The sequence below is a fragment of the Chelonoidis abingdonii genome, chromosome 3 (assembly GCF_003597395.2).
Source record: "Chelonoidis abingdonii isolate Lonesome George chromosome 3, CheloAbing_2.0, whole genome shotgun sequence".
NCBI lineage: Eukaryota > Metazoa > Chordata > Testudines > Testudinidae > Chelonoidis > Chelonoidis abingdonii.
Genome location: NC_133771.1, coordinates 62,298,821 through 62,325,912, shown reverse-complemented (window position 1 = coordinate 62,325,912; position 27,092 = coordinate 62,298,821). Strand labels below are relative to the sequence as shown.

The 27,092-nt window shown below is 37.9% G+C and overlaps 1 protein-coding gene across 1 annotated transcript in view; it reads right to left on the bottom strand.

The window, feature by feature from the left end:
- Window positions 1-27,092, bottom strand: part of MYO6 (myosin VI) — a 124,751-nt gene that overhangs the window by 62,764 nt on the left and 34,895 nt on the right. The window contains 5 exon segments of the mRNA XM_075064556.1: window positions 8,775-8,866; window positions 10,358-10,515; window positions 18,040-18,184; window positions 21,442-21,622; window positions 24,569-24,649. Of these exon segments, the coding sequence (XP_074920657.1) occupies window positions 8,775-8,866; window positions 10,358-10,515; window positions 18,040-18,184; window positions 21,442-21,622; window positions 24,569-24,649 (657 nt within the window).

Sequence of the window (27,092 nt, the reverse complement as noted above, 5' to 3'; positions counted from 1 at the left end):
ATCCACAAAAAAGTGAAAGTGCAGTAAGTGACTACAATCGTCAAAAGATGCTAACTACAATGGTTTGACCATGTTACTAAAATGACCCCGTACCAACTGCCTGCAACTGTTCTCTGTGGAAGAGTGCATGGAGGGAGAGAGAGAGAGAGAGAGGTAATGGTCAGCCACAAGACAGCTGTATAGTACGGTATATAAAACCATCCAGGCAACACCTTAACAACAGGCTCAAATGGCAGCTCAAAATAGGTTTGCGTGAAATCTGCTCACAACCTTGGCCCTACCCAATATTGGCTTTGGAAAAAGGAAGAGATGACGATTTGAAAAGTAACTGTCTAAGGCAACATAATCTACCTTTGTTCTGTCTCCTATTCAAATACTGCTTACAGATGTTCACTGCAATTACTGCCCTCCCTTAATTTTATTATAGGAAACTATATTAAATTCAGAGATTTAGGCAGAAGAATCCTTTATTCTCAAGATCTGGTGTTAGGCAGGAATAGCATCTGCACTGAGGCAGAGAAGAGTGAGATTTCCTCCCCACCAAAAAAATACATACATATCAAATCAACACTATATTTAAGGAGTCTACTGATTATAAATTATCAGATGTCACTGGAATTGGAACATTTTGGAAGGTGCAGTATAATGCAATACTCTCACACCTCAGTCTCATATGGCAACACAAAAAGCAAAGCCTCAAATGAAAATGTGTTTATACTTAAACCAGTGGTATTGAACTAAGACAACAGAAAGCCCTTTCCTGCTTCTGAAGCATATTTAAAAAAATAAATATGCATCTGAAATAATTATAAATGATTTTTTTTGTAGGAATTCAAACCTACAGACTACAAGATGGGGCTGGTTTGTGTTCATATAACAGGACAGTACTTTTCTTGCTGCTACCCTTTAGGTTTCTTCCCTAGATCATCTCCTACTGTTCTGTCAGCAGCCATCAGTCATCTTTGCCTGACATGGCCACCAGTGGCCAATGCAGAGACAGTGATGCATATCCATGTCTGCCTAGGAGGAAAGATGTCTGAACACATCTATAAACGCTCAGAAGGAACCACCAGCGATGACTTTGCAACTGATACCAGATGGGGGTATCCTGCCATCATCACTGCCTCCCGATGGGAATCCTGAAGCTATCACAGTCAATGCTGCACTGAATTGCATGTCAAAGTCAGTTTCTCTCTTCATCATATTGGATAACCCCAATTAGGGTAACCAAAGTTGGGAGCAGATAGACCATTTTAGTCCTCTCTCACATACTGAAAACAATAGCAATACCTACATTTTTATTTTGTTTTTAATTCATCCTGTTCAAGCAACAAGTGTAAGGGGGGGGGGGGGGCAGACCCTGACAAAATGTAAGGAAGGACTTCTTTTACTTTCCAATATAAAACATCTCTGCTTGGGTTCACAAGATCTTATAAATTTCCTTGTGCAAAAAATATTGCTCTGTATACCTCACATTATCTGCTTTGACTTATTTACCTGGAAATCCCCATGTTTCACCACCCTCAAATTACAAGATATTCAGGCGTACTATGTCTGAGCATTATTTATATGCACTTATCAACAATGAAGACTTCATAACTGCTGGGGGTTCCTATGTGTTACTATTATATAAACAGGGCAGAAGAAACGTCCCTGAATTATTTTGCCACAGGAATTGGTCCTCTCTGCAAAACAAACTTGCAGAGACTCTGAATTGATCTCCATCTTTGACCCTCAGCCCGGAACAACTCAGTGGGCAGACAGCCAGTGGCTAAGAGACAACACAGGGTCATCTGCAACAATTGCCAACAAGCAATATAAATATCCCTCAATCCTGCAACTGCATCAGTGAAGAGACCTCTAATCCATACAGACACCAGTTACAGCATCAGCAACTAGACCAGAGCAGGATTCACAATCTAGACAAGTGACTGATTATGAAAAAATTACTACACCTACTCAATTCATATTTTTTATTCTATTTGAAAGCGACTATGCTCCCAGGACATAACACTTTAATGACAGTATACGTGTTTCAGTACATACCTATACAATCTGATTATCTACATATGCTTCCATTGACTCCCAGATCTTTTTCTGGTAAAGTTCTGTTCCTAGAATAAAAAAAATATCAGGGAAATACCGTTTCCACAGTTTTTCCCATGCACCAGGAAACAATTTACTTTATAACACAATGAAACAACAACAGAGATTTTAAGTGCTTGGCTATAGCTTATATAGTTCCAATTCCATTTCCTCCTTAATACTAACAATATAATATGTATTTTAGATACATTAGGGATAAAAGTACTTTAGTAAGATGTCAATATTTGTCTTGAGAATATTACTTTCCAGCGTTAGAATTATTTGGAGTTCAGCACTTTTGAGAAAATTATTAATATGAAAATTATTAACAGGAAAAAATGATCTTTACATTTAACTTATTTCTAGTTTCTTAGCAGGGTTACTTGATTTACTTTCAAACATAATATGCAAGAATTTTAGAAAAAGTCCTAAACAATATATTCTTGATTAAAAATAATGACTTCTTAAAATGAATACAAAAAGACTCTAAAAAGCTCTGAATCCCAGTTTAGAATGTCACATAAACATGATGAGAAAATTACGATCTTTCTCTCTTCACACCTTCCAACATAGGGTATTTTATTTTTACAGTATGCTTTAAGTGCCAATTTGAGCTTTCTGATGATCATAAAAGTTTCTCCTGTGCTGTGATTCTGACATATGAAATGGTTCTAAGAACCAAGTGCAACTAGCACCACACAAAACATTTTTAAATTCTTGAAGTTTCAGAAATATATTCAGAAAACATTAAGATAAGATGTCTTTTACTTGTTCATTAAGCTACATCTCAGATATATAGCTCCTTTGTGCCTTCAGCCACCCAAAGTGTGGTAGTAGATGTCTCATCGGAGATTATAAAATGAAGAGCTTTTTTTGTTTTGTTTTTTTAAAAAGGTAACATTTAAAACATTTAAAATGAACCTTATAATCTTTTGGGGTTGTTTTTTTTTTCCCTCCAATTTCTAAGTTCTAAAATTATATAAAATACTTTAAGACTCAATCAATTTTCTTCCTCCTCTCCAACTTCCTCCCTACCTGCTCCCACTCTGCTTTTAAAAAAATATCCTTTTTTTTCAAACTCAAATTGATTTTTTAATGCTACCCAGACATAACTGCAGGACACCTTGGACAATAAACTGCTTAGTTCATTTTTTCTATTTGAAAATTCAATTGGGAGCATTAAACATTTCCCAAATGTGCTCTTCCCACCATTTATGTTACACAGCAACCAGAGGGCCCAAACAGGATTGTGGATCTATTCTTTTCCCATGAAAAATGGATATCAAAGTAGAAGATATTACATGAGAAGTTAACCAATAAGTTGTGGCCCTGGGTGCCCCTCAATGCCAAATGGCAGAGGGCTCACCATAATGTAACTCATATCAGGTTTGACACACACAGTGCCCACAACACACAGTTGTCATAAGAGGCATATAAAAAGGTGTCATGTAAGATATTATATGGAAACATACTAGTGACATATTGTTCCCAAAAAGCATTGTGTACAGGCTGAATAAAAAGAGTTATGTGTGTGTGTGCTGGAGATGTGTTCTTCAAGTGTGTTTGGAAGGTAGTACATACACCAAGCCTGACAAAGGAATGTGGATTTGCATGTCTGGCTGGCTTGGTTACAGAGCACAAGGAATGTATATTTACAGATAAGTTAAACAAAGCCATCAAGCTAATGAGTGGCAAAGGAGACAATTTAGTAAGCATACCCGGACGGGAAAAACAAGGGAATCTGCATCCCAGGAAGCTTTCCTGGCTCTTGAGGCAGGGACAATGGATTTTTGGTAACAGAACGTGCAGAAAGACATTTTAGTTAACCGTCATTTAGGGAACACAGGGAGCAGCACTCTCTGAGCCTGTGAAAGTTGGATTCCTTGGCCAGGAGGACCAGAGATGCTGGTAACTCGATGTAGGTGAGGAAACTAACATGTAACAGTTTGTAACTTGCTAAAATTACATTTTAGACACTAAAAAGCATGTTTTGTTTGCAAGCACAGCTGTCTCTTTTTCCCTTGCTTATCATTTAAATCTCTGTTTTGGAAATAAACATTCTTAGTTTTACTATAAACCATCTCAGTGCCGTTATACTGAAGTCAAATGTGAGTCTTCAGCTAAGCTAACAGGCTGATGTGTGCTCTGTCTCTTTGGAAGCATTGAAATTAATAATTTCTGTGGGTGTCCAGTGAATACACCGGAAGACATCTCTGGGGAACTCAGGAACCGGGGTTAATTGCTCGTTACCTACAAGACACAGTTTAAATTAGCAGGTTCTCGAGGAGTTTGCTGGCAAGACAGATGGGCTGGACTGGCAGGGAGCTGACACACAGCTTAGTAGCAGCAGAAATGCTCTCACTTGCTGAGGCAGAAGGGTAAGACAGTGGCTTACAGTTCTGGGAGTCCTGATCAAAACATCACAGTGGTGTGGTCTGGACAGGACAGGATTCACACACTGCCCGAAAATGGCAGCCTCCAAAAGGGAGAAAGACAGTGGGTAACTGGGCTGGTAGAAACCACAAACAATCCCCCACAGGTCAAGTGTTCCTCTTCACAAGAGAACACCCAGCTGAGATAAAATTACCACCGAGCACAAAGGATCAGATTTGTATTTAAGATGGTTTCTGTCACCTACTTTGAAAGACCTGGTGCAAATTACACAAAATTCCAGAAGCCCAGAAAGTGGCCACAGTGATTGCAAAGCTTTCGGGTGAAGCATTAAATGTGATTAATGAAGTGGAAACTGAACAGAGTTTGAAGTATGATGAATTAAAGGCTGTGTTGCAAAGGATTCAAATTACCCCTTGACGTGTACAGGGTGAGATTAGAAATCCCCAAGAAGTGATGAACACAGAGAAACGAGTGTGTAAGTAAAATGTGTGAATTTGAGGAGCAAGGGGGGAAGGGCTGATTCAATGACAAATATTTGACCCCTGTGCATAAGGGCATTTACTAAGAGATTTACTGCGGAAGTCGAGAAGCCAATTTTGGATAAAACTTTACAAGGTTTCTGTACAGGAAGCAACTGTACAGGATTTGTTCATTAGAAAACAGCCAGGACAAGGTGCCCAAATGCGTGCAGCCACAAAGAGAAAGGCAAAAAGCCTGGTGTAGAAGGAGAGACTACCATTTCACTCCTAGGAAAATGTAGGGTGGTTGGAGCCCCCAAAGCTCCCAAGAATGCCAGACCTAGGACTCATCAGGTAAGTTACATTTACAGACCCTAAGAAAGTGTTACATATGAAATACCACTGAACAACCTGACAGCAGAGTGCTCTATATGCAAAGGGAATTAAGCCCACATACCACGCCAGTCCCAGAGTCTTTAGCAGAAGAACAGAAGGTGGGGGCCGAGTGTGATAAGAAAAAGGGAGTGGACAAGTAAGCAGACAGAGTTGTGAATTGACTTGAAGCTTAGGATGATGTGTATGAATACATTGTGCTCTGACTCTAAAGCCAATGTTCTGCTCCCTATATACTAGAAATGAGCCTATCTATACCCACTGAACTAGCTCTGTAAATGCAGATGTGAGAACGAAATACTGAGAACTTTTTCATAGAATAGAAGGACCACATAACCCTAAAGATGCAGACACTCTGAGAAATAAACACCTATCCATCAAGAAAGTAGCTGGGTGCCAAGATGACAGATGAAATTAGCTCCACAGAAATGGACTTCAGTGGATTACCTATACGATGTTTATACTTTAATTCAAAATTTTCAGCACACACTGTATGCAGAATTAAAATTCAAAGGCAAGTCGACGCCAAGACACACTAAAATCCACACATAGGCTCTAGAAGTTTGAGTACTCAGGAATTCCACAGGTCCCGAGTAAACCTTTCAGGTAACTACAAAAATTCACCTTGTTGAAGCATCAAGAAAATAAATAGAATAAATTAAGTTTTTAGAATTTTCCATATCCAAGCTGTCTATAAATAGGAAAAAAAAAAAAAAAAAAAAAAGGAGTTAAGGTACTTTTCAGGGGATATGAACTCGTGTTTTCAAACATCTGATCTTGCAAATATCTTGTCCTATAACTGCGCAAACTTGTGGCAAAACACTATTCCTATATGTCACCAGTCCACGAGGACATTCAGCCAGATTGAGTTACTTCTGACAAAATTGGAGGGAGGCAGATAGAGCTTGTAAGAGAAACTTAATTAAACTTTAGATACATTTTGGAGAAATCATCCTCTCCCCCCACAATGTTATATTTCATTTACATATAGTAAACTCTAAAGCCACCTCCCATTATAAGTCACTAAATGAAACCCAATCTAAAACATTCAAACTATTAAAATTATTTGATTATATACTCAAATGCCACCTTCATTTGTACAAAGCTTGCAAACTCTGAGTATGCATCAATTACTGTTTTTCGATGTATTGTAATTTTAATTAAATATTCTTCCAAGCACTCACATGAATAGGAAGAGAACAGCTTTTTTTATTTCCTTATTATTGGCCTGTCTTCGCAAATTTGTGTCTGCAATAGACTGTTAGGCATATTGTGAAATATATCATCTTTCCTTTGGCCACAATAGGCTTTAAACCCAGCCCACGTGACAAGTGAAGGAGCTCAAATAATATCCAAAATTTGAAGAAAAGCACTATAAGCAGTAGTTTAATATTTAAAAAGATAAAAGAATCTGCTTGGCTTTTGTATATTTTTACGGTAATTGCAATACAATAACTATTTGCTTAGAAAAATGCTACTCAGTAGAATCTGACCTTTTACCTAGTTTTCTAGTATGCATTACAAAGTAATAAAAAATTGTTATTTGTAATTGTTCTCTGAAAGTACTATCTCACAGAGATGACACAGTCTTACCTCGCCTTCAAAACTAAAGCTTGTATGTCCCTTCTAACTTCAATCCACTAGAAAAAAAGGGCTACCACCAGATAGAATTCAAATATTTTAGTTATTGTTGGCATCCATTTTTAAGTGCTTACTGCTATCAATAATTTAGTGAGTCTTATAAAGGAAGTACATTAAATTTAAATAAAGCTAGTAAGAGACTGATAAGAATATTACCTCCAAGCTCTGCTACCTCCATACAATCTCAGACTATCAGGACAACATCTATCCAACAGAAAATCCAAGAACTCCAAAAGCTCAGGATGTTTGTAGGTGATTAAATGCCACCATAGTGACAACAAGACTTTAAAAAGGTTTTTGGCCTTGGAATTTGAAGCATCTTCTTAATATTCCTGCCATGCTGAGGAAAAATGGTACTCAGACAAGAAAAATCATCTCTCATAAGTTTGATGAAAACCTGATTTTCCAACAATTTAGTCACTGATGCAGTTTTACTTAAAACAGCTCTATCTGGAAGTTCATTCAGAAGTTTTTAAACCACAATTACAAAGTCACTTTTCTGATTGCATGGTAGAGTTTGATATCCTCTTTCAGTGACTTACATAGCAAATGTTCTCGGGTCACAAGTCAACATAGTCCTAAAATTAAAGTTCATTAGTTCCTGGGGATAAAATTGTGCCAAAGTAGCCAGCTTCTTTCTTGCCCTGAGCTTCTAAAAGGCCTGGCTCACTTAATCCAGTGTTCAGGGGAGCCTCTTCAATCTGTCCAATCCATTACTCTTGTTCTTAGAAATATGATAAACTGCTTTGACCTCTTATGCTCTTATCCCATTTCTATCTAGCTCTTCCGTATTGCAGGCAGACAAGACACAAGACAAGGAGCTGTTTCTGAGTCTTGCCCCTCTCAGGCTGCCCCAGCCAAAGTACCAATGGTCCTTTTCAGAGTTTAACCAATAGTTTATCCAATCATACTCGTTTTCAATATGCAGCAGAAGTGCAACCTGAACACATCATTTTAGTTTTTATTCACTACTTTGAAGTCCTAGATCAGTTTCAAACATACTGATTTCATGAGGACTACCTGTTGAGAAGGGGTCATATTTGATAGTACTATTTGAGGAGAAAGTATTCCTTAATTGAGAGCTTACTGAATTCTGAAAGCTAAGCAGGGCAGTTGGAGTAGTGCCAAAAAACCTGTGCAGTCCTGGGGCACGTGCAGTTTAATAAGGGCATCTGAACTCTCTCTCTCCCCTTTTGCATGGGGAAGACAAGGAAAGCCACAAAAATGGTGCATTTTAGATTTTACCTTGTAGTCCTCTTTCAGATCCCTCCTTAGAAATTTTCTCTGCCACAAAGCCTATACTAAACAGCAGTTAGGCATTCTGCGTGCTGTGACCAGTTGATCAAACTGACTAATATGTCATTGTTTCTTGGCTCTTCCCACCCCACCCCCCACCCATTGCCTATAATCTCATACTCCAATTGTAAACTCTTCAGATCCAGGACTGTCTCCATTGTATGTTTACTCTGGCCTCTAGATGCTAACACACTACAATTAATAATAATAATTGCTTAGTGCATTGTGCTTAATGCATGTTCCCAAAGATGAACAAAGCACCAACCAACTCAAACTGGGAAATAATTTGATATATACAACAAATGAAAAATTCTTCAACCAAGAGCAAACTACACTTCAAGTATACACCTGACTCTACACTACAGACACACAAAGTTCTTTAGTTGTAATTAAAAGGAAAATGAACAAAAATGTATGGAAAGCATTGCTATTTCACATACCCTTATCTTAATTTTCTTTTCAGAAAAGTCAGTGGGTTACTCAGACATGAAGTGAGATATAAATTACCTCTTTCAGAATCCTTTCATTGAAGAATTGCTGCAGCTTTTCATTACAGTAGTTAATACAAAACTGTTCAAAACTGTTGTGTTCAAAATATTCTGAAAAAAAAACACGTTAAGCTGCTTTGAATTATGATAAATTAGTATTCTGAAAATTTAGTTATATAATGTTGGGGAAGGGGGTTAAACAGAGAATGTTTTAACACCAAATCTTTTGTTCAGATCCATGACAAGCATATTGAATGAAGCGGTTTTACAGAGTCTCACAGTACCTGTAACAAGTTGAGTATAAACCAGAAATAAAAAGGACGTGAAAGTTCATGTTTCTGGAACCAATAACTTGCAGTTATATCTGATCTCACACTCTCCAATACAAGTCATTACTATTATTATACACAGCACGAATGCAGTAGAACAAGGCCCTTATCTCCACACTACCACCCTGAAGCTACTTCACAGCACAGCCCTTACAAGAACGCCATATCATCTGTGGGTTCCCCTGGCCATCACTGTGGTGGCTCATATCCACATTACCCTCCTTCTCTTGGTGGTGTGCATCCTCACAGGAGTGCTTCCACCCACTGAAACGAGGGGCAGTGTGGGGGGCTGAGAGTCAAGGCTTGCAGCTCCCCATGGAGAGATCAGCTGCCCCTAGGGTCTCAGCTCTCAGATGGAGGGGCCCGCTGCCATGGCGCCCACCGGGGCATTTATGTGCACCCGCCTAGTGCCCAGCAGGGGAGAGAAGCCGTGGCCCTGTGCCTGCATGGGACCAGAGAACTCCGGGGCTGCAGGCTCGCGGGCCACCGGTGTTCTTGGTCCCTGGCAGGCGCGAGGTCGTGGCGTAAGCCAGAGAAAAGCTAGGGCCCCGTGCCTGCTGGGGACAGGATACTCCAGGGCTGCAGGCACCAGTGTTCTCTGTCCTCCCAGCTTCTCTCTGCACTGCCCAGAACTGGCACCAAAAAACCCAGAAACAAAAACAAAAACCAACAACAACAACAAAAAAACGCTTCAACTGCAGAACCGATGGAATGCCGCCCTGTAGCATGTGCTTGCTCCACTGGTGCCTGGAGCCGACCCTGTATGTGAGTAACTGTTGGCACCCATCACACTCTTCTGAAAACATGAATGTGCTACTGGACACAAAACGGTTGGAGACCACTGATCTATATTATACCCCAAAACTGTAAAAATTAAATTCTGCCATGCCTAGTCTGGGAACTTTCTTGGACACAAACTGCACAGGCTGGACAGAGCTACACACAGGAAAAAGTGGTGTCTGTGTAGACACTCCAGCTTCACATTCATGATTTAGAGATTCTGTTAATATCTCGAGAAACTCCCCTATACCTTTGTATCTCAGAATTATCTGAACAGTGTCCGTTCTCATTAATATACCATTGTACCTACTGACAGTGTGGGTACATACACACGAATGATAAAGGACAAGAAAATCCAACAACTTTCTACCACAAAAATCATGCATGAATCACTGTATCTCTGATAGCAGTAGAATAGGTAAAACTGATAAAATTATCTGGGAAACATGAAACTGGCAAAAAAAAAAAAATAAAAAAAAATAAAAGCACTTACCAAAACCAGCTATATCTAGAACACCAATGAAGAAAGAAGAGGTCTCAAATGGAAAACACTGGTTTACTCGGTTTACCACATGATCAAAAAGATGACTATATACAGTTTTAGCCAAGGCATCTCGTGCATTGTTCGCTTGTTCTACTTTCAAGGGTACCCTACAAAACAAAAAAAACAGAGACATCATTAAGTTTCAGAATCTTTTCACTGTTAATCACTTGAGACTAGAACACTGAAAATCTGGGTTCTAGTGCCAATTCAAACACAGTCTTCTTGTGTGATTTTGGGTAATTCAATCACTCTGTGCCTAACTACACTAGCTGTAAAACATAGATAAATCTTCCCAACGTCATAGGAGTGTTGTGAAAATAAACTCAGACACCCATAGGTATAAGTGCCATAGAAAAGCCAATAAAATAAATAAATACACTTCAGTGTAACAAAATATTCATCACTGCCACCATGATGGTGTCATGATTTTATTTTTGCTTTGTGTTTATTATAGTTTACTACGCTTTTACAAAGACTAGGACATCGGTTTATCAGTAATGGGGGGGGTACGAAACTGGACACAATTTGTTTATATGCTAAAAAGGAAGGGATGGTTTTTTTGTTTAATAGTCTGGAAAAGGAGAACATGTCCTTTGGTTTTTCTTCTTTTAAATTTTCAGCCTTTACACTGCAATGTGCTTTTCCTAGCTTCACACTGTTTTCTTGGTTTTACTGTTTAAAAAGTTGTTTATGACTTCAGATGTTACAAAATACAGGATGAAAAAGGTTCCAAGCACATTGGGTTAATCCAAAGCCAGTTAAGTAAATCTATGTTACATCTAATCTTTAAATTATATTTTAAAATGTCTAATTTAACCATATTGGCCTTGTATGACCAGTAGCTATCTTAACGGCTGAGGATGCAAAGTCTTTTCAAAGCCAATTGAAACGAATTTACATATGAAAATTACATCAGAACAGAATTAAAAAATATAGCTATTACCTACAGGAAATCCATCCAGTCAGATAATTCATATGTGCCAATAAGTCATACAATTATTACTAGAAACCAATGTACAACTAGATGTGTGTGAAAAACATCTAAACATAAGGGAGGACATGTAGCTTCACCAGAAGTCAAAATATGGAAAAAGATTTTTTAATATATTTTAATGTGGTAAAAAAAAAAAACACACAAGAACACACACTCAAGCCCCATTCCTTCTGCCATTGAAATCAAACTGCCCAAAACTCCCACTACATTCAAAGTGGTGCAGGATCGGGCCCTTACAGAGCAAAATTTTGCATGGAATGTTACAGACCCTAGCAAAAACGTGTCTTGTTACACTCCTTTTTAAAAAGGAAGTTTAGATACAATATTGACAGGGCTTTGGCTGATAATGGCTATTCCAGTATTGTGGCAGGGTAAGAAAGGCATGGATTTATTTCTTCTTAGGAGAAACAACTATCAATGTCTTTAGTGTTAAAAGAGATCTAAGAGATTGAAGTGGGATGGGATTGAAATGGGTAAGGGCATTGGGAGCTGTGCTTGCTGAATCTAAGGGTGCTGGGTTAGCTGCCACACCCACCTGGCTTGAAGCCAGTAATAACAAATGCATGGTTTTCCATGTCTCTCCATCATCAGGACACCCCTCACTTCTAAAACTGTTCTAATGGCACCCACCGGGGCTTTGCTATATCGAATCTGGAAGCTTTTCAAACAGATAAAGAATCTAACTTACCCCAGCCCCCATTTGTATTGCTGGCTGACACTCCATGTAAGAGGTTCAATGGTTTTCATAATCATGAAGCCATTAACTACCCTACCACCCCTTATAAGGTTCTCTTTTAAGTTAAGGTTGAGAAGAACTGGCAGGTCAGAGTGAGAAAGCTTACATGGTGCAGCTGTCCATGTTTAATATTTGTTCCTGTAATACCTACAGCAGTGTTCGTCTCCTTTTAACAAGCACTTACCTTCTCTTTGAAAAAAAAAAAAGTGTTTTCAACTGACAGTACTGTCTAACGTCTGAGATCGCTTTCTATTATAAATGATAAATGAGCGAACGCAAAGACTCCATTCATTAATGGACAACTGCCAGCTTACAATACATGAGATAGTAATTAGCCTTAAACGAATCTTCCTGCCTTCCACTAAGTGATCTTCCTGATGTTATCTTATGGTAACCAGTAACTGGCAGGAATCTTATCCTTATACAACAGAGACAAGGGACCTTTATATTCCCTTTTGATATATTTAAAGAGATCAGCCTGGTATCTTCACAACAATTCATCATGTCAACTGCCGAATTCTTTGTAATCCCAGATATACTATATTTTATTTAAAGATGTATATTTGTTTTTAGCTATAAAAGTACGTAAACGGTTATCATAAACTGAGATGTTAATGTCCATTAAGCACATCGTAAACTAAGAAATTGCTAGGTATTTATTCTATTAAAATAGTTAGAACCACTCAAGATTGCAACTAACTGCAAGCTAATGTTAATTCCAGGAACTGCACAAAACAACCTATTGTGAGCACCTACTGCAAACAGAAGAAACCCGATGGAAGAGAGAAAATCTGGTTTCTACAAAAATGCATTTTTCACAAACTTAAAGTGCACAAAAGAATTAGTAATAGGAGTTGGTCCTGCCCATTGCATTGAGATGATGGAATGTGGTTGGAGAGTTATGTAGGTATGACAGGACTAATAACTGCAATATAATCATACTCCTTTACTATCTTTCTTCCCTCCCAATTCCCCCTCTCTCACATCTTGTTGCGCAGAAAGTAGTAGGAGTGATCTCTTCTTTCTTCCTTGGCCTTGCCAAGAAAGGAAAGGGATTTTTTTTTTCTTTCCACTTTGTCCATTCTGTGGTAAACGTCTGTCTCACCTCTGGACTTAAGCGTTACAAAAATCTGAGTGTTTACTGTAAACCTCCCCCAGCTTATTCCCAGCTTGGATTCTTATCTCGCTGCCACCACCAGGATTTTTAGGGTCCCTGGTCCCCCCGAGTCACCCCAAAACCTTTCCTTGGGGGACCCCTCCAAGACCAGACCCCTGGGCTCCCTAGGTCATCCAGCTCCCCCCCCCTTTTCCTGGGTGAGCCTGGTGCGATGCTGTACTTAATTCCCTTTGAATACAACCAGAGAGGCAATCTAGCTTCCCGAGGCTATGCATTCAAACCTAGTCAGCTCACACAAGAGATTCCCCCTCCTTTTGTCCTAGAGAAAAACGCTAGCCTCTTTCCCCGCCCTGGGACAATAGGAAAGTAAGACACATCAGAGCTTGAAGGGCTTTTCCCTCCCCTCCCTAGCCTGTCACAGAAAGGGAGACAGAGCTCTGGGCACAGAAATTTTCTATCCCGTTGCCTCACTAGGAAAAGAAACTCCCACAAGTTTTAAAAAAAGAAAACTTTATATAAAAAAAAGAAATACAAAACATAATAACTGCATTAAGAACTCAATACAGGCTATGCTTATAAGAAAATAGGAATAAACAGCCTGATTTAAAAGATAGCCCAATTAAACCAGTCCAGCAAATCAACACCCATGTAAATTACAAATCAAAGCACATCACAGTCCGATTACTTTGTTTCCTTTGTACTCACACTTGAGTAGAATATTTGAAAGAAGATGGAGTTAGAGAAAAGCTTGTTTACTCCACAGCCGAGGAAACAAAAAGACTCCAGGACCAAAGCCAAAAACCTCCAGACGTCCCCCCTTACTTTGAAAAATCGCGTTTTCCTGATGTGGTCCTCTGCGTCAGGTGTCTTGGTTCCCTTTGTAAACCCTTTACAGTTAAAAGAAAATTAACCCTTATCTTACCTATCTACTTATGACCCCTTCCCTCCTCACTGTTCCATACTCTCTCAGTGAAATGGGAAGAACTCCTCTCTCCCACATTTTTTCCCGGCTTCTGGGATGAAAAAGCAAGAGCATTTCCCTACAATACCGATTATTTTGATTCAGTGCTACCCTATATCAGCTGTGATTAGGGAGACCTTTTTGTGATCCAAAAATTAGGATGTGGATTGAGGTAGTAGTCCCAGCGTTGTGGTTTTGTGAACTCTCCCGGTTGTAAAAGACTGCTTTATACTCCAAGCTATAGCACTCCAAGACTAAGCCCATTAAAAGCAAAAATGTTACCATTTGAAAACATTTTACATTTGTGTCATTTCTACTCCAAGTATATCACCCATTTGCACATTTCTTGCTCTCAAGGGAGAAAAGCCAGAGTAACCAAAGATACCAAGCGATGCATTAATTTTGAGAAGGAATATCAGATTTTTGTATCTGAAACACATTATTGCTAATCTGTAGATTTTCTGGATATGATTGCAAGCCATTCAGCCATTGGCTTTTTCAGGGAAGCTACATGACAGATAAATTCAGTGTCACTGACAAGTTCCCTTGGCATGTCCACTTCTACTAAATCTTATGAAAGGGAGCATTTAACATCACCCTTTCTTGATGGCTCTGTTCGTTGCACAGCAGAACATAACCTTTTTATACTCTGAGCAGAGTCTATTTCATCTGAGCTATTTCTTCATTCTTGACTTACTAATTTCTGCTCAGAAAAACAAAGGGAGAAACAATGCAACATTTTTTCATTAATATAGCAATTTCTTTAAATCTAGAACGAAAGAATATTTGGCTTAATTTCCATAAGGAATTAACCACAGGGCTTTAACCAAATTATTTTTGAAACTATTTCATGCTGGTAAAATCTAGACATTTCATGAAAAGTCTAGTGGCACCACTAATCTGCCTTTCATTATAGATTTCAATAAGGCACAAGGGAAACAGACATAAGTTCGTTTAATGTGTGGTTTTCTTAGCTGAATAAGTTTTTTAGAACTAAGGCTGGAGAGAGGGGGGCTTAATGCAGTGATTTCAGGTCTGCAGAGCTCTGCTAGATCCACAGAGTAAAATATTGTGAAAACTAAAGCGTAAAGATCTACTGGCATCAGTAGAGTTAGCCACCTTTGAAACAGCATCTATTAACATTAGTGTTCAGAGTTAATCGTGCATAGTTCAGAGAAAGAACATAAACTGTACTCCTACCCTACGGGGAGTAAGCAGGTCTGGCCAGTTATATTCCAAAAAAGTCATTTTAGTTGCTACATTGAGCAAAATTTGATCTGAAAAAACCATTATTAGCAGTCATTTTTTCAGAGAAGAACCAATAGAGACATTTTAGAACAATTTCCATAATGTTGGAGAGGCTAAAAAAGATATGAGTGTTGTTGAACTTCTAGCCTAGGCAGCGATAACTACGCGGTATCCAACAGAGGTCCTAAATAAACTCATGCATGGTCCGTTGACACAAGTGCAACAGAAAAGTGTTAATTTACCCATTAACTACACCTCAGGGGGCTCACCCTGATGAACATTAATAAGAAGCAGGTTAATATACAAACCAGAAGTATTTTGTCACAGAAGAGTAGCAGTTAACTGTTTGCAGACTCATTGCCATGGGATGTTGTGATGGCAAAAGTATAGGAAAGGGTCAAAACAGAAGAACTAGGTAAGTTCATTGGAGGTATTCATCAATGGCTGATTAGCCAAGAAGGGTGGGGATCCTCCCATGCCTCGGGGTGACCTTTACATCTGACTGCCAAAAGCTGGGAAGAGGAAGACAAGATGGATTATTCCCTAATTTGGCCTCTATTCTTACACTTCCCTGAAGCTATGGTACTGGGCCACGGTTGGAGACAGGATACTTGGATAGATGGGTCTTTGGTGCGTATGGCAGCTCTTATCTTCTTACATTTGGGGAAACTAGTCCTGCCCCTCCAGAGGATTTAGAACACTCCTTTCACAGATGCCCTCCTCTTCCTATTTCCCAACTCCCATTTAATTTTTACCAGCCGCAGTGGCCTGAAGTTTTCGTTACCTATTGATGCCGCTTTTCCCTATCGGCACAATGCCAACAGGATAAAAAGTGTTCACCTCAACTGCTAAATTCAATTGTTTAATTCCAGTGTGCCAACTTATTGACCCTTAAAGCACAATACAACAAATCATCAGAAGTTGAGAGCCAGGATAGCATCTGCTGGCTCGGCTTTAGCCGTGTCGAGGAGCACCTGAAAGGAAGTCTGAAGGCCTTCGCCCGTTCCTTATTGAAGGCCACCGAGAATAGACCCGCTTGCCCATGCTGGGACAAGGACCATCCAACTACCCGACCACCGTGGCTGCAATCTGCAGAGATCCAAGCTCCACCCCAGTACTAGGTGATGGGAAGATAAGTAGAAAGAGGATTACTAGCAAATTCAACCTTCAATTCGGTAACAGAGAGTTGCATGTTGGCAGTTCACCCTTCGGTTTTACTTTTTAACTTAGAAATGAGAAGGAGAAGCCATAAGGAACAGCCACTTATAAATGTAATCTGGCGAGAAAAAGAGCGAGCTAAGCGAGCACACACATTATGGGTGCAGAATCACTTAACAGAGACCTAAATACTGTAATCAAGCATTAGTATGGCTTCAAGCCTGTGAACATTATAAATAGACTCTTCAGCGGGAAGCAGCTCAGTATACCTACTTTTAAAGAAAGAAAAAATCGCTGACAGCAGTTCAACAGCAGACCTTGGCCTACACTTATTGTGGGCAAAAACTGAAAACATCACCCATTTTTCTCCAACTCATAAATAATTGTATATTTAAGAAATAATAAAAACGTTAAAATCTGGACACTATTCCCAACAAATTATGCAACGTCTATTAAAAGTTTAGGGCTAATATTAATAAAGCGTCAAGGCCAGCCCTAAATAATATTTGCTTAATCAGATAATTAGATTATTTTGAGAGGTTTCTGTATGTGATTTAACAAGTTACTGTATATACATATACTTAATATAATTCACTGACACAGAAGTTTAAAAAAAATTCAAAAAAAGTCCAATTTTAATTTATTTAAATCATTACTTACATAAATAACTGTCAGAGCAATTCATAATTATCCATTCAAAATGAAAGACAAATATACACCACCAGAAATGAACAGGTACCCTTTAACATTAGTAAAATCAAACACGTATACACCACACACAAGCTAACCGACAACCCACCTTACATACACAGCTAATACTTTTTGTCACTTCCTATCTTACATATCTATTTGCATCTTGCAAGGTGTAGCACACTTTTAATTACAAACACTACGTTTTCCCTTAACTTTTAAGTAATCATTGTTATGCTAAAATTGATTCAGTTTGTACTTAAAAGTGGTTAAGCATGTGCCTTAGGTCATTTGCCCTCTCTCAAATGTATAAGCAAAGGGCTGAACTCTCTAAACAATTTACTTCAGTGATGCTGCTTATATTGTATTTTATATATATATATATAAAAATATATGCTCATAACTGCTTTTTTTGTTACACAGATAGTATCCAATTTCTATAGTTGAAGGCGGAGGTAAGAGAATAAAAACTGGTATGACGGTAGACAGTTTATTTACCGTTTCAAGCACTTTGGTATCAGGAAGTTGACTTACTAAAGCAACGAGAAACACTGAGAAATCTGCATCAAAGTCCATGTTTTAGAAATTACTTACAGACAAACAGATGAATGTTGAACAATGCACAGCTATTAATTTAAAAAGATATATCTATAATCACTTTTACTGTTTATTTTTAAACGGGCTACTTTTGCACTTACAGCTGAACAGTGGAGTGTTGTGAACTTACTTTATAACCGTTCCTTTGGTGCCCCCTGCTGTTGTAAGCATGACTCTGGTAGTTAAGCTGATACGTAGATCATCCTGATCCAAACCTAGCAATTCTGCGCAGTATTGTAGAGACTGACTAGATTTGTTCTTCAGAATGCATCCACCTAGTGAACAAGTTAAGAAAAACGTTACAACAAAAGCCAGCTGAGATGGCAATTAGTGACTACTTATTTTAAAAAAAAGGATGAACTCAGAACTGTCGGCAGATCAATATCCACCTTTATATTACTGATAATTTAGTGATTACACACTATTTACTGAGATGTGCGACAGAAGTTTGAGAAACATAAACAAGTCATATAATATTATATTAGTATGACATTTTTGTATTCACAAATCCCCTTTTTACTATAAGAGAAACAGCTCCAGTCTGCAGTCTAGGAGCTGAACAGGACCAGAAAGAAAAAAACACTGCAACCGGAAGATCGATTTTCCTAACCCATAGAATTCTCGACATCAAAGGATGCATTTCTTGGTTCCAAAAACTAAAAAGATATATAAAACTACCAGCCCTTAAAGAAAGTATTATCTCAGAACACAGAAAGAGAATTGGAGAAATAAATGTTAATGTTTGATAATGTACTGCAGTTGTTTATACTTTTCCTAATTAGTTACTGTTATACTGATTTATTGTATATATATTTTGACAGCTATTTTTAAAAGACTTTAAAAAATTCCTATGTTTGTAAATATTTCACCCATATATTTACAAGTGTAACAAAATTATTACATATCTTAGTTCTTATTTCACTTGATGGTTGTTGCATTTAATTTCTGAAGCAGTTTTTCCCCACATGCCATATAATAAATCAGACTTTACTATCTCAGAAACATGGCACTAAACATGATAACCCTGATACTAGTTAACCATAAACTTGTATAGGGTACACAAGATAAATAAGGGTTGAGTTGACGGAAACAACACTAGTTTCCATTAAATGCTTTAAGGGAAGCATAGACTTTTTATCCCTCATAACCCTAAAACTAAGGTGGAATTATTGTGAGGTTAATAACAAAATGATGAAGAATTAAGGGATTCAAGCAGTCCTCCACTAACTGTTCATTGACAGACAATAAAACATTTGAGTTCTTTAAAAGACTAGTGATTTTGCGAGGAAATGTAATGCCTGAGAGTAAACTGGGCTCCACTGACACACCACTTTCAAACGTAACTTATCAACCACAAAATTTTGTCAGGTAATTCCCCAGCTTTCTGAAGCAGCAGCAAAAGTTTATATCAGGTTGGTATAAACACACTTCAGGAGTGGAGTCGTGCCCCAGCAGAATATATATGGCCCACCAAAGCTAGGCTACCTTTCTGCAAGTTTCAGTAAGTCTTTTTAACACCTGTGTATGTGTATATAGGAGGGGCGAGAATGTGTGGGGCTTTTACTCACATTTAAAACTTTGAGTTCTTGAAGATTTTATTCTAGAAAACGGTTTGAATCGTAAGTTTAAATAAAAGACTCTTCCCTTCTATGTTTCCCTCCATCCACTGCACTCAGATATTCCATGCCATTGCAATCCCTGACAGCCCTACTTCCATGTCTTCTGGCCTCTGCAACTTCCTCTTCCTTCCAACTTGTCTCCTTTCTTCACCCCACTCCATCATGCAGCCCTCGTTCCTGCCCATGATAACCCATTTGCAGAACCAAACAGTTCCTTACTACTCCCAGCTCACTGCCCATCTTTCCCAGACTTCTCTTCTTTCACATTTTCCACACTCAATTAACGCCTGGAACAAAGAGCTAGTCAATTGACACTTACAAACCTCTAAAACTTCTGAAAATAAACCTACCTTATAAACCTCTGAAAATAATTTTAAACATTCCTCTACATGCTCATTCTAACAGATCTGTACAAATATGAACCTGGTTATGCAGGTAGCAGGAGGTAGGGAAGAGAAGAACAAGTTAAAAAGCGGCTATCTTGCCATCTTAGACCTACACAATTTCCACACAGAGATAAACTCCTATTGGACAAATTCAAGTGTTCAAGATTTGGAGTTCTCTTAAGTCTCATCCCATAAAACCAAACGCACAATAAGAATATAGATTTAAAGAACAGAAGGACTAGCCCAAATATTAAACAGACCTAACAAAGTAAGTTGCATTAGTAAATTACCATTTTCCACGCTTCCTTATGTCATTCCAGCCTTGCTGTACTCTCAATTTATATCTCTCTCTCTAGTTACCAACCTACCTTCTTCCATACATTGTAAAGATTCTAAAAGTGATATTACAGTTCCTTTCAGCCAAAATTTACTAAAAGAAAGTATTCTATACCAAAGTAAAAAACCAGAGAATGGTTTCCGTAAGACAAAGACATGCCTAGTATAAGAAGACAAAATCAAGCTAGAAATTTTTTTAAATTGAATGAATAGGATAATTTTAAAAACACCAGACACAAGTGCCCAAAATTCCTTTTCGAGGAGGATATGTCAAGTTTGAGCAATTGGCATGCTAAACCATAGGGTTGTGAGTTCAATCCTTGCAAGGAGCGTTGGAAGTCCGGCTTTGAGCAATGGGTTGGACTGGATGACTCTCCTGAGTCCTTCCAAACCCTAATAATCCTAGACTTATCAAGTTCTATGAACTTCTACAAAAAAAATCTTACGGAAACCTGTTTCCCTGATACATCAGGGATGTGTGTTAGCTTATGTATATTTATTGATAAGTTTAAACATGGCACTTCAAGAAGATAGTTGGTAATGGGACAACTAAAAATAACCTTTAAGCTAGGGGAGCCAGATATTGGAACCAGGATTTTGTTTCGAATAGTAGTGTGCAGTTTATCCTCAATATCAGAGGATACCGGTTGTAGTACTGAATCTGAGAGAGCAGACAGAACCTGTGGCACTTATAAACTACCAGACTTTTGGAGCATGAAGCTTTCGTGGTGAATATCACATTGGAAGATGTCTCATGAGTGATGTATTCACCAGAATCATGCTACAAAGTCTGTTATTTAGGTGACCCAGGATCTTGTGCTCTAAGTTTATCTCCAGTAAACAGTATCATACTCTTGACAGAGCAAGAGACAAATGGTTCATCAAGTTGCATGACGGTGGTCTAGATCTGGCTCTAGTAAACACCTATTTCATAGGAGAGTGGTGAGTAGCATGAATGGGTTACCTAGGAGGTGGTGGAATCTCCATCCTTAGAGGTTTTTAAGGTCAGGCTTGACAAAGCCCTGGCTGGGATGATTTAGTTGGGAACTGGTCCTGCTTTGAGTAAGGGGTTGGACTAGATGACCTCCTGAGGTCTCTTCCAACCCTAATCTTCTATGATTCTATAATCTAGTCAAGAAACATTCACACCTTTTTAGAAGAAGACTATAATAATTTAAAAATTCATCTAACCTGAAGTACTCCCAGCTTCCTCAAAATCAATATTTCCAAGGTGAAGGACACCAGCTACTACTCTGAAAAGATCAAGCTTCTCCGCATCATCCAGGCCAATCTTTTTCATTGCTGTGCACATTCTGTTGAAGTCTCCATGATCATCTAGCAGAGGATCCTTCAGGGAACCTGCTTTTAGGTACTATTAAAGAGCAAGAAAAGCAGACAATTTAAGCAAATGATTGAAAGTAAACTGTAATTAATAATTTATTTTATGAACAAGCAGCACAAAACATGCAAAAACAAAACCATAAAATATATAAAGGGACTAAAGATGTTACTATTTATACATGCTTAAAAATATTATAATTTGCTTTCAAGTGTCCTTGACTCTTAGAACATTAACCAATCTTCAGAAGAGACCTAACGAAGTGGGAGAGTTTGACAGATAGGGGAGGAGAAACAGGAAAACAGAAACGGTTTAGCAGCAGATACCATAAGCGATGTCAAAAAGCAGTTGTGAAAAGCTCAGTACATGAACTGGGAAGGTTTTCTAGTCTTTGATGGGGAAAGACAAGTTGGGGTGCTAATGACAACATTATAATGTGCACGACATTGACAGAAGGAAGGAGAAGGGGCTACAGGATGATCCAAAACTGGAAAGGAATGGGAGTTTTTCATTGGGTGGTTTACAAAAGTATACTTGTTTGCATTTCCTGTTCAGAAAAGTATATTTGTCTGCAGTGCTTTAAAGGTTGAAAGACATGCACCCATTAAATATTATATTCATCTTTTACTGGTTGTCTTGACACCAGAATACCACATAACTTTATTATTTCAGTGCGGAGACAGTAAACAACTGCTTGCAGCCAAAAGGCTAAATCAAACATATACATAATTTTTAATTTTACAATTACATTTTAAAATGCTTTAAAGTTAAAAAGATTCCTAATTTAATTGAAATAAGAGTCCATAGAATAGCCTATAGGGAAAACATTACCATTGTCATATCAGATAAAATAGTGCATGCATCTGAAAGATTCACGTCAAACAGTAGACAGACACACACAAAATTTAAACTAAATTTTCTAATTATGTAAAATGATCACCTCATCTTCCTGATAAGGAAAAGAAAAAGAATTTAAACATTAATATACCATGGAGCTATTTCTATTAAAATATACAACAGGAATAAGTTTAATAAGTGACAGAGCAAAGAAGACCACTGCCTATCTAAAAAGAACTGGACAATAAATAGTTTCCAGTTAGATAGCTAGGCTTGAGGTTCTAATGGACTATGAAAAACTTGCTTTTTTTCTATTACTCCTCAGTAAATAGTCTGCCATCCAATCCCAAAGAAATTTAGTTCTTCAAAGACAAGGGCTTAATACTTAGTGGTATCATGTGTTTCACTACTTAGTGGTCAACATTCATTTCCAATATCATCTCTTTCTTTTAGTACATTTTAATTCAGACATTAACAATGGTTTCAAACTGAACTTTGTTGATGGACACTTTTTATACCAAACAGTATTTCTATAGCTCAGCAGCACACACAAAGAACTATTACCTTAAACATTTTCTTTGATTGGCTTAATTATCTGCCAAGACAGACATTCATGATGATGCCTTACAGCTTGGTGGTAGAAAGTTAAATTTTAACTCTCTCTCTCTCACCCACAAAACAGTAATAAACCACTTCACAGTGCACATTAATAGGCTATTGGTACATGAGTGGGATGCATTATCAGGAATTCAACCAAAGATCAAGAGCCTTGAGCCACCTGAGAAGTTCCGCAATAGCCTTGTTGAACTACCTGAAGTGGCTTACTGTTATTAGAACAACAGTTCCAGTCATTTATATTACAGTTTATAAAGTAATTAGTTTATTTTTGTGGGGGAGATGTGAAATTTCACATGTTCTACTCAGAAATGCATTGTTCCACTAGGACAGGGGTTGGCAACCTTTCAGCAGTGGCGTGCCATTTATTCACTCTAATTTAAGGTATCATGTGCCAGTAATACATTTTAACCTTTTTAGAAGGTCTCTTTCTACAAGTCTATAATATATAACTAAACTATTGTTATATATAAAGTAAATAAGGGTTTTAAAATGTTTAAGCAGCTTAATTTAAAATTAAATTAAAATGCAGAGCCCCCCTGGACTGGTGGCCAGGACCCGAGCAGCATGAGTGTCACTGAAAATCAGCTCATGCACCGCCTTCGCCACACATGCCATAGGTTGCCTACCCCTGCACTAGGAAAAATAGTTCCTACTAGTAGGATAAGAGAAAACAGTTGAGGGAGGGGAGAAAAAAAAAAAGCGTGGTGAAGAGAATGTGCTCTTCCTGGGGATGAAGTCATAATTGTGCTTGAAGAGTCGGTATGTGGCTATGACAACACTCAAAAGGCCTAAAATCCAGTGAGATCATGGCTTTTGACACTTAGTGCCCCCAATCGCACTCCTAACTTAGTAACTACTATGAAATACAGAATTGTCCAAAACACCACAACAGCACCAACACAGAGATCTCAACTGGTTAAACTTTGTAACAAAAAAAAAAAAAGCTTTACTTGTATTTTCTGCTTATTTGTTTCTGCATCTAACTCATAGGAATATAATTAATTATACAGTAGTTCCAAATAATTCTCTGGCTAAATATACCATAACCAGCTATTAACAAAGGCAAAGCAAAAAGGTTGTCAACAAATTGTAAGTAGTAAATAAACAATGCTCTGCAAAGTATCACTGCTAAGAGAAACAAGAATTTAAGATAACATTCTGTACAAGATATTTGCTTTGTCTCCTGTTGAAGATCTGCTGAGCCATTAAGACAAATATAGGAATTAAAGGAAGATAAGAATTTAAAAGTGATTTTTAAAATATTTTAGGGGTTATATTTTAGGCTATAAATTTCCATTTTTGTTTTTAAAAATTCCTTCCAGTATTAAACCTGATGATAAAAGATTAGAAACACCTCAAAACTAGAACTTCAAAAATGTCATCCAGTTCCCATTTAAACCTGTCAAGAAAGATGTGTAAAATGAACATTTCATTTTATTCCAAACAAATGTGATTGACATTTTTAACATTATCAGCATAAGACAGTAATTTGAAGTAACTGAAAATGTGGAAAAGATACCATACCTCAGGACTTTTGCGATTTTGCAAAATTTGCTTGTCTGTGTCTTTGGTAGCAAAGTATCTAGTGCAGCCACGATTTAAATACTACAACAGAAGGGAAAAATGCACGTCATATATAAACAGAATAAAACAGCAAGGAGATAATTAGCTAATGATCTAGTGCTTCAGACCAATTACAGTATATTACATCTTCTAACTTCAACGTATGACACCAGTTGCATACTATTGGGCATTCAGGATTACTTCCTTGAAAGCAATATTTTATTTATAACAATTATATCAGAATTGGAAGATGGGAACAAAATTCTTATTTGGAAGTAATTTAATTCTAACTGAAGTACTTCTTGTAAGCAAATTGAGAAGACATAGGTCAGAACTAATAAAATGAACTATTAAATCAGACACACAGCTACTAAAGGAACATATTTGTGACTTGAAAGAGACATAACTCATATACATACTTCAGTATATTTAGTACTGAATTAAATCAACCTCTATAAATAACTTTGCAAGTAAGTAACAAAAGAAAAGGTGCTACTTCGTAGAAAGCCAGCTGTCTGTTTCAGCATTTCAATTTTTCAGCACTAAAGTACCTTCTTGTGATATTAAGTACTCTTGTAAAGCAAATCAAGTCAAGTCTAGTCTGTTCTCAAGTACTTCCAGTTTGGGTAACACACACACGTCTTCAAAATTTTATAATACATTTTAAGAGATTTCAGATATGTATCTCCACACCAAAGAAATTAAGTGATACCTCAGCAAAACAAAAGCTAATAATGATGGCGTACCTCAGACTACTGTGTGAAATTTCACACCAAAAGGACACCTATTGTTAGAGGAAAACATGAGTTTATGCCCATTTTAAAAAGCAAAAACATATGAAGATGCAACCAGTACCCTCATAATGAACTGCTTTCGAAAGATAAGGGAAAGAAGCTCCAGACAAGGGAAAAATGGTTTATAACTGGACAAAAATGTGTATTCCTACAGGTAGTAAACTCCACCCACACATAACTGCAGTCAAGCCTGGGTTTTGGGAACTGCATTTGCATTCTCATTTGTAGTAGGAAGCTGCAGGGGGGCATCAAATAATAAAACCAGTACTTACTAGCATTTTACATTTTCAGAGCGATGCACAAACTTTACCATAATTAATCCTCAGAGTATTGTTATGGAGATTGGTAAGTATTATCCTCAATGTTAACAAAGCTGCCAAGTTTTACACTGGTGAAAGAGACACGCTTTCAAGCCATACACAAAAGATTGTCTCTCTCACCAACAGAAGTTGATCCAATAAAAGATATTACCTCACCCACTTTGTCTCTCTAATATCCTGGGACCAAAATAGCTAAAGCTACACTGTATGCTGTTTCATGGGTAAGGCTACATTTTAGTCATGAGTATTTTTAGTAAAAGTCATGGATAGGTCACAGACAGTAAACAAAAATTCATGACCTGTGACCTATCCATGACTTGCACTATATACCCTGACTAAATCTTGGATGCTCTGGGGAAGGGGGAAGCTTGGGGATGCTGCACCTGCTGGAGAGGTGGGTGGGCAGTGGAGAACAGCCCAGGACTCCTGTTGCTGTTAGGGATGAAGGGGGTTGGTGGGGCTGGCAGGCTCCCTACCTGGCTCAGCGTGGCTCCCCCGATATGTCCCTCAAGCTCCTAGGTGGAGGTGTGGCCAGGGGGCTCTGCATGCTGCCTCCACCTCGAGCGCCAGCTCTGCAGCTCCCATTGGCCGGGAACCATAGACAATGAGAGCTGCAGAGTGCTGCCTACATGTAGAGACAATGCACAGAGCCCACCTGTACAATACGTTTTAAAAACAGAAATGTTTCTCTATGCAGTGAAACACTTCAGGAGTTGACCACATAAATAGTTTTGTAACTGAGGGGGAAAAAAGTTCTATGTTTACAGGACTTGAGCTTTCCAATGGAAATCTTACAGGTTGACAAAGTGAATGACTGTGGAATTTAATAGTTTCCTGTAAACAAGAAGCTTAATCCAAACATAGTGGGTTTTGTTATAAAACAAAAAACTCCAGTCAATACACATATTAGGTTTAGGGCAAAAAGGTATTTTCAAAGCATATAATAAAAGACGACAATTAGGGTTTTCAGAGTTTAGCAAGATTAACCCAGTGTGTCATTTTCTTCAACCTTCACGGTATTTGTTGTCTACTATCATCCTCAATTACAGATAAATATGGGATTGCATAATAGATTTGAGTCCTAAAAGGCCTGACACTAGTTTGGAACCTCCATTTGTAATCCTGAAATCTGTGAGACAACTTATATAAAAATAACCTTAATATAAAAATGAATTTTATGGAAAGAGTTCTTTTTACTTCAGCTTTTCTAAAAAAAATCTTAAATTTCTGTGATAACTGAAGAAAAGATGATGTACCTTAATCTCAATAAAAAAGGGAGGAAGAGTTGAAGTGTTACATTTGCTGTTTGCACAAAGTGAATCCTTCTCACCAAGTAAGTTATTATTTAAAAGCACTCGAATGAACATCTAA